The sequence below is a fragment of the Poecilia latipinna genome, unplaced genomic scaffold (assembly GCF_001443285.1).
Source record: "Poecilia latipinna isolate Pla-1442-1.1 unplaced genomic scaffold, P_latipinna-1.0 Scaffold589, whole genome shotgun sequence".
In the NCBI taxonomy this organism is placed as follows: Eukaryota; Metazoa; Chordata; class Actinopteri; order Cyprinodontiformes; family Poeciliidae; genus Poecilia; species Poecilia latipinna.
Genome location: NW_015113205.1, coordinates 85,133 through 94,480, shown reverse-complemented (window position 1 = coordinate 94,480; position 9,348 = coordinate 85,133). Strand labels below are relative to the sequence as shown.

The 9,348-nt window shown below is 40.8% G+C and overlaps 1 protein-coding gene across 2 annotated transcripts in view; it reads left to right on the top strand.

Annotated features, from left to right (window-relative positions):
* LOC106953579 (cadherin-4-like) overlaps positions 1 to 9,348 on the top strand; it is a 198,973-nt gene that overhangs the window by 138,450 nt on the left and 51,175 nt on the right. For both annotated transcript variants that reach the window (XM_015042455.1, XM_015042454.1), the window contains one exon: positions 234 to 378. In XM_015042455.1, coding sequence (XP_014897941.1) covers positions 234 to 378 — 145 coding nt within the window. The remainder of the gene's footprint in view (positions 1 to 233; positions 379 to 9,348) is intronic.

Genomic DNA, 9,348 nt, shown 5'->3' with positions numbered 1-9,348 from the left:
CCCCCCAACACCTTTGTGTCGTTTGCTCCCTGTGCCAAGACGCCAGCTGGATGCCACTGCATCAGTGGCACCTATGGATGTCTGCCAGTTAAATGCAGCTGCCAATTAACAAAAATCAAGGTTGCGTCTGTTGTTGCGCTCGGTCCAGTCCGGAGAACCCCGCGGTTGAGACCGGAAGAGGCGCTTCGCCCCGAACCCCTTACGACTCTCTCCTCTCGCTTTTTGTTTTTCAGCTGCGAGCCCACGCAGTGGACATGAATGGGAACCAGGTGGAGAACCCGATAGACCTGTACATCTACGTGATCGACATGAACGACAACAGACCCGAGTTTCAAAACCAGGTTTACAACGGCTCGGTGGCTGAAGGGTCCAAACCAGGTAAGACGGTTCAGCGGCTCTGCGAATGTGGAAAACTGTGGCTCAAACAAAGTCACATCAGCGATAAATCAGTTTGTTTCAAGCAGCCTGAGCTGTGAACTGTCGAGTCATCGTTGTGGTCGAGCAGCAGCAGCCGTTTACGGTGCGGTTCGCGGTCACACAAAGGTTCTCATCGGGTTCCTAATGCCGCCAATACTTTTTGCTGCATTTCACAGTTTTGCCACAAGATGTCAGTAAATCTGAGAGCTTTCTCCTTAATGCTGCCTCTACTATAAATTCTGAATTAGATACTTGTAAAACTTCTCATTGCTGCCTTTATACAGTTTGTATGTATGTAGTGACAAACCTCCACATATTTTATTGGGTTTAATATGATAGGCCAGCAGAAATTATTCTTAATGTGGAAGGAAAATGACACTTGTCTTTCAAAACAAAAGAAAAAAAATCTGAGAAGTATAAAGCCACCATAAGTCGGCTCTTTGTAGATCCATCTCACTGTCTTTTGAGTGTTTTGGGGGATTTTTGCAAATACAGTCTGTAATCCTTACTGCGTCGAGTTATTCTTCATTGAATTTTGATAATGTGCACATTTGATTTGTATTTGAATCATTGCATTGCAGTTCTGGCACATAGAGGAAAGGTGTTGGGATTGATCAGGAAGCCGACCGACACTTTAGCTTATTAAACTCAAACAAACTAGCCCTGTCAGCGTTTTACGTTCTTAAAGAAAAGTAAAAAATGTTCAGCTGAGGAAATTTAAATGGTCTGGTTTTAATTTCCTGAAACCACAGATTTTGTGTTTTCTTTTTTTATTATGGCAATTCATTTTCTTCATTCATTTTTCCACCGCCTAATACGAAACAGGTTAAATTTGACCTTTTTTAGAACCAAAAAAAAAAAAAAAATCAAATAACTTCTTGTATTTTCTCTCTGGTTTCTGATTAGAAAATCCAATTATTACCAGAACATAAACGGATCTTTTTTGCTCACTAATTTTCTCTCACTCATTTTACACTCAGATTAAATTACATGCTAATTGGTAGGAGTACACATATTCACACCAAAAAGATTCCATACACACTATTTATTCACATGTGCTAAATAAATAGTCTCCTTTTTGTACTGTAATTCATGCAAAATGCTGAGGAGCAGAACTAACCATGCAAAGCAGCTTTTAGAACAACAACAAAACAAAACGGAAATGTTTTGTTTTGCATCACAGAAGTCATGTGATGAACAACCGTATGCTACTACTGGTGGAAAAGACGACAAAGACAACAGGAAGTGGTAGGAGGATGATGTTTTCTAATGACTTCGATGAATTATTTATATGTGATTTTTTTTTTTTTTTTTTTTTGGGGGGGGGGGATTTTTTTTTTGGAAAACCGTAATTGTGAACTTGACATTAGAAAACAGCACTTCTAATTTGAAACAAATGTTGACGTCCACATCCTTTAACTTTAGCTCATGTACCTTATGTGAAAAATGACCAATCATACTTAAAACAACAGAGTCATTATATTGGTTAAACACCCTTTAAATTCAGCGAGATACAAATGAAACTTTAACTAGTCTTTTTCATTTCAACTCAAATGAAGCCTCAGTAAGATTGTCACTTCAACATGCTTCCATAAAACTTGAATATTTTATTCCAGCTGAATGTTACATGCTCGTGCCGTTTTCAATCCAGTTTGAGCATAAGAAGCCAGAAAAGTCCCGAATCAATCACAGAGACGGGATCTATATGAAACCTGAGCGCATTGATGATGATTCTGCCTTTTTATTGAGTTACTGAGAACAAAGCACAGGCTCGGCGCTCCGCCGCGCCGTGGAACAGGAGGCAGCGCTGCTTTCACTCATGTGAGAACTCCGACTTGACTCCGTTTCTAATTGTCTGAGTCACACGGAGCCATAAAGCACCTTTAAATGCCAGAAAGTAATAATTTAATATTAAAACCATTAAAATTAATGCATGAAAAAAAAAATAATCACTCCGACTAACACTTCTGTGTGGTTTCAAGCTGTTCTCTGCCGAGGATTACTAATGCAATAATCCATCTGGAGCCGACTTTATGAGTTGCTAAAAGGTTTTAATGGATTAGTTATATTTAATTAATAGCACGAACTGCAGGGAGAAAAAAGTTGCTTTAATGCTTGAACTCTTGTTACTCAAGGATTCCCGCCTGTTATGGACCCCATCCACCCCCCGCCCCCCCACCTGCAGGACAAATGCGATCGCGTCATCCCGTCGGAAAGCCTCGCGCAAGGAATTTCGACGTCAGACAAAGCCGACTTCCCGGGACGTCTGCGCCCCGGACCCCCCGGGGTTCCCACACGCGTCGTTATCAGAATCCGTTATCGGAGCGTTGCGGCTCCTCCCTCAGAGTCGGGGAGCTGGGGGTCTCCTGTGGTCAGCGGCGAGACTTGGGAGACGTGAGCGGAATACGCTCGAGTGTTTCTCACGTCTCGACAGGAAAAGAGCCCTTGTTCTAACAATCAGACCCCCCGGAGGAGCCCGTGTTTATCTTCGTAGCGATCAGATATTGTTCTGCTGCGAAGTTTAATCTCGGGGGGGATTTGTAAACAATATAGGAAGGCGTGTTGTGGATGTGCGAGCAATGGATGCGCAAGTGTGCGGTTGCGTGTGCTCGTCTACTACCCAGCGGAGCGTGGGTCTATCTACAGAGCTCCTAATTAGCGGGGCCAACCAGACATCCCAAAAGCTCCCTCCTTTTGTTTTCCAATCGGAGGCTCTCTGCGTGCCTTAAGAAGCACGAGAGCAGACGACAAAAGGAGTTTTGTGTCGAGCAGAGTGAAATCGGCGGCTCTTATTAGCGAGAAACGCATCCCGCTATGAGCGGAGTAATTGCTCTTCCCTCTCATTGAGCAGCCTCTGCCATGTACTATTTGTTTGCGGAGCGCACTTTGTTAGGTGTTGTGAGTGCCGCGTCAAAAAGAGAATAGCATAAGTGAGGAGTTCAGCCCTTTTTGTCTCCCTTTTTCTTTTTTTTTTACACCGCCATTGTTCCCTGAACTGCTGAATTTTAATTAAAGAAAGGAAGAAAGAGAAAGACAATGTGTTTGCCTAATTGCCTTTTTAGCTGAAGAAAACAAGAAGTGATAGTGATTCATCTCCAGTTGAGTCTCAAGGAGGCGTACTTTTATTTTTTATTTATTTATTTATTTCTAGGCTGTTTGATCCTTTAATATGTCCCCTGCAAGTTAAAGATTTTACTCACCATAAACGTACCTGGTTTGTACCTGGAGTTAATTGCCTCAGATTTATGCTGGAGCTGGTTTTCATAGCCTGAGGCTCTGATTCATCCCTGCAGTTAAAGAACCCGGCCACATCTGAGACATGAGCCGAAGTACATTAATAATTTTAGATTTGACTCTTTTTTTTTTTTTTAACTCTTCCTTCCTTGACAGAGAATCGACTCCACATCTAAACCGTTGGAAAAATCTAACAAAGAAGACTGGAAGATTGTGAGACGTCCTGAGGTTTAGGGGTTCAGCTTTGTTTGCGTTAATCGAACAGGAAAGTCCTGTTCGTTTGGGGAGTTGTCGAACTCTGACGCGGACTAAAAAAACACACGATGCAGTGAACTCTGGCAGTATCAATGCTTATGTGGATGCCGAGGCCGCTCCAGAAGCAGGAAGCTAGCTATAACGCAGGGAATTTTGGGAAAAAAAAAAAAAAAAAAAAAAAAACCACAAGAGCCTGGCGCTAGTGGGACAAATGCCTCCTGGTCTTTTATCAAAGACCAAAGATAAATCCTCAAACCACTGAAATCTGATTTTTGGTTACATTTTGTGCAGAAGGAAGGAAGGAAGCTGCACTCAGCGTCTTCTTCTGAGGTTTTTGTGTCATTTGATACAGAGCAGAGGGACGAGTGAACAGCAGCAGCTGCAACAAATGTTTCACTTTTGGCCTCCCATAGAATGGAGTCTACAAGTGTTAAAAAAAAAAAAAACAGGGATTTATGGCTCCTCTTGATGGGTGGACAGATTATCTATTACCTCTCTCGCCATAAATCAATTAATTGCCTGATAAATTGAAACGAGATCAGTAATTTCCATTTTGATGATTAATAGTTTCTTCCTTTTCTCTGTCTTTGTACCAGAAACTGGATGATGTAAGTCTTCAGTCTGGTAAATTGGTCTCAACTAGACATTGTCTTGAAGGTCATTTCAGAGACTTCGTAATTCATTTAATTTGTTGTTGCTGTTATTTGCTTTGTTTATTTTAGATATCTAAAATGTAATCTGGGTCCAGAGTTAAATATTCATCAGAAGTTTGTTCATCTCTGACTATGTCTGTTTGCATCATAAGACCATAAAAATTTTGTGACTTGAAAATCATCTCAAAACAACAATGTTATCGTTTATCGCAATAACTTTATCGTCCTGCAAAATTTGTTATCTTGATAGTAATTTAAATATCAGCTGTAATCCTAATATTTGATTGGCTCATTGACAACTCCTCTTTCTTTATATATAAATTATGTATCTATATTTGTTGCAGTTTAACTGGTATTATTAAAGACTGACAAATGGCATCAATTCATTTACTAAACTATATCGCCTTTTCTTCCTTGCTGACACATTATGAATTTAGAAGTCATGCTTTACTTCCAGTCCTGCTCACCGTTATTGGCACCCGCGAAGTTAAAGTACATAACATGGAATATTTACTGAAGGAAATATTCACAGCTTGTGTTTCATCCAAAACTGCAAATAATAAAGAATAAAAAGACAAACATTATGAGGAAAAATCAGAAAAACATGTTTACCGTGTCAGCGTTTCCATTTATGTCTGAAGATGTTCACTCAGCTAAACGACGTTGTTCTCCTCCAGGTGAGAGTATCACGACTCAGTGTTTAAAATCAGCCACCTGTTTCAAACCTATATAATTCATTCTGCCAAAAAATATTAGGAAAATTTGTCATTAATTCAGTCATAAGGTGACATAAACCTTATAGAGTCAGTGTAAGCTAAAATAATGCTTTATTTATTTTTTTTATTTAAAAACTGTAAAATAGGAAATAAACACCAGCTTCTTTGTTTTTTTATGTTTTTATTTATTTAACATTTTCTTAGTGGATCATGTCCTTTATTAATGGTAATTAAACAAGAAACGGGCAGCAGAGATCATGAAGTTGTCATGTAGAAGCTGAAGTGACTTAACTTTGTATGAAAGATAAACATAGTAATATAAAGTAGAATATGTGTTATGATGAGGGTTGTTTATCTGATTAAAGGTACTTTTTGAAAGAAAAGAAACCTTCAGGTAGGTGTGAACAAACCTCACATTTCTGTATCACGAGCAAAAAATATATTTAATTGGAGAAAAGCATGCAATGTGTGAAAAAAGCACAACCTGCAGTCGTTTAGGGATTATCTGTAGCGTCGATCTTACAGACCATATTTTCCTAAGTGTGTGTTTTAGCAGAAATCCAGACTGTCTGGAAAAAATAAAACAAAAACCCAAATTCTGTTTTGAAACAACTCTGCCACGACGCAAAAGAAAAACATATTTGGTTTTGATTTATATTTAATTAATTTTATGACTTCCCTTTCTAAACTGACTATTACAAGTTAAATCATTTGGCACAAATGTTTAAAGCCGACATTTATCCTTCTATTTTCACTATTTTTAGACTTTTCCCGCACACGGTCACCAAATCACAATAACAACACTGGTCAACACTGACTGCTTTAAATTACACAATTATTTTCCAAGACCCAAATTTTTACTTTTCATCTTCTAAAATAAGAGAAGAGCTGCATATAATCCTAAAGTAAAGCTGGAACCAAACAATTAGATTTTTTTATTTTTTTTGCTCCACATGTTTAGAAGTTTTACAACTTTCTTCCTTGTGTTTAAGATGACTAATGATATGAAAGACAACAAATAACAACGCAGCCTCTGATCCCTAAAAAGATCCACGGCATTTTTTCTTCTACTGTACATAAATGTCACTCACAGTAAACACGTTGAGCCGTGTGTGTATCGATTTCAGCACCTGAAGCCCCGGATATCAAAGGTTCAGTGCAGCATTACGACTCATTCTCACATCCAGCACCGTGAGAACGCCATCAAAGGGGAAATGTCCAGCGGATCGCGCTTATCGACATGACCAGACGTTCCACAGGCGGCGATGGGATCGCACCATCAGGACGGACCGGTTTGAAACCGCGCCATTTGGCATTTTCTGCCACCGGACCCTCGCACCCCCCGCCGCTAAGCAACAAATAAACATGACTAATAAAAATCAGCTTTTTACTGCGTTTAGCTGCTAACGAGGGATAAATGAAAACTGTGTCTAAAACTAAGAGGATTAGCTTTGTGAACAAGATGAAGAACCAGGAGTGTTGGTCTGCTGTTAATGTTAATGGGTTTCAACTACCGAACACCAACACACAGCTGGAACAAGTTCACGCACTCTGTGAAATTCAGTGCTCTGCCACACAGGGTGACCGAAACGAGTCTTTGAAATCGTGTGACGTGGCCTCGGATACGGATTTGTGTGGACTTCTCTAGAGATAACGCTGCGTTTGAGGCTCCGAGCATCTGGGCCGTGACGTTCCGTCGCTCTTACCTCCCACTTCCAACCCGAGTCTGAGAGAAGGTTGGAGCATCTCTCTCAAAAGTAAGAGCAGCAGATCAAAAACCAGGCGGCTCCCGCTTGATTCCCAAGAGGGGGTTCAGAGGGAGTGCATCTCTGCTTCTCTCTCCCGACACTTCCAGTGAGATTTAGCGGACTTTTTATCTCAGCCTGGCCTGGGGGGAAGGGTTAATTAAAGGCTGCTTTCGGCGCGGAGAGGCGAAGTGATGGGTGTAAACAGCAGACGTGGAAGCACCGGGGTGTTTTCTAAATAATTCCTGCTATTAGTCTGACTTACAGTCAAGTCAAGTCAGTTTATTTAGTGCACAGTGCAAATTCACAATAGACGTCATCTCAAGGCGCTACGCAAAACCAAGGGATTTAATTTATGAACGTCGGTTTAGTCTAATCAGATAAAAGACGAGAAAAAGATCCTGAGTATTCACAGCAATAATTACTTATAATGCAGAATTGGGAATTAACAGAGTGAGGAAAAGTAGTCCGTCATACCGAAGCCACTGTTACTGTAAGGTTTTCAACCTGGAAACTAACTTGATAACTAAATGATGTTTCTTTTAATAAACTTATAGAAACTCTAAAATCCATCTACAAACCTGCAGTTTGAGAGGCACGTGGGGAACAATTGAGTTTCCAACATGAGATGAAGCTTGATAATCAGAGAACTCCTGTGCAGATGCAGTGCTAACACACAACCCGAATAATTTGCTCACAAGTGGACGACGCTAGCAGGATGAACGGTCGAACTGGACTGAGGAGAAATCCCATTCAGACACTCAGAGATCCTAATTAGGACACTTGAGGCCTTTTAAAACCAGAGTTCCTACGTGATCTGGACGAGATAAGGATTGGGTTTCATTATTTTCAAAGTCTGGATAAGGACGCAAAATTGTGTGGAGTATTGAATTTCAGACGTTGTTTAAGCCCACTTGTCTGTCATTGCAGATCCCTCACAGCAAAGTTTTCTACTGTAGATTTTGTGTAAATGTAGATTTTTGCTGCTTGTTGCTTCCAAAACTGAGAGGCATCCATTAGGTAACTATCTACCTAACTCCCTTTGTAGAAACACAACTTACACAAGAGACATTTTCTAAAGGAAGACACAGAAATTTGTATTTTTTATTTTTTTGCTCCAAAAACCATGCTGTAAGCAGCATGTCAAGACCCGGTAAGCAAAAAAACAAAAAAAACCCAAAAAAAACCCACGATTTCGCCATCCTGTCTGTTTCTTTCACAAACACAACACGAACCTCGGAGTTGTTGAGACGGAGCAGGACATGATTATTATTTCCCATGTCTGGCACTATGTGGGCTGCACTCCGACGGGAAGAAAATCAGTGAAAACCACAGCTGCCGGCGCCGAGGCCAGAACAATACTTCATCCCGTGTTTTACAGACGGCGCGCTGCCCAGGCGATCCGGCGTGAAAAGCCAACTCCAGCTGTAGTCGGGCAAGAGGCCAACGCAGAGAGGAAAAGAGAGCCATGTTCACTCACTGCTAAAGTCAAATTCTGACTCGCAAGGTAACCTGCTGAATGAAGCAGGGACGGTGGGGGGTGGAGAGCAAGCTGAACAGAGAATGTTTGAAACATCTTAAAGCGGCAGTGTTGTGTAAAATCAACTTTTTATTGTAATTTTATTCCCTCATAAAAAACATACCCGGAGTCTCGCCTCACGATAAAGCTCCTCCTCGGAGCTGCGGTTTCCGCCTCACAGACCAGCCGTCCTCCCACTCCCCCACTCGGCTCCTTCAGACTAGCCAGCGGCAATTAGCAAACACCTGGTGGAACTGAGAATCTGTTCAGCTCATATTCTCAATGCAAAGCTGGTAAAAACGTTGTTAAAGGGTTAATAGTGGAGCCATGTTGTGACGACTTCCTGAAGGCGGAGTTTCAGAAAGAGCAAGAGTTTTTAAAGAGACAGTTTTTAAAGGCACATTTATTTTAAGTTATATTAGATACACGCAGCAAATTTTTTTTAACAACTTGATACTTGATTGATTGGTTACTTGATTGTGCTATAAAATGACACTATATGTCTGGAAAATACAGAGTACTGCTGATTTAACGGTACCTATTTTATTTGCCTGCATAGTTTTGAAACCTTAATGGAGCTGCAGTTTTGGTGTTTAGACTGAAAAGGATTAAGCAGTTTGAATCCACCGTGAAGCCAACGACAAATCAAGCCAAATCTGCTGCCACCCCTGACAAACGTGTGGATTTTTTAAATCACCGTTGGCACATTTATCAGTGCCGCTGCTCTCCATACCTTATTGTCAGACGCATTTTGCCTCTAGGTCGGCGTTTGAACCTCCTCTTTAACTCTTCATGTGGCTTCAGTAAGC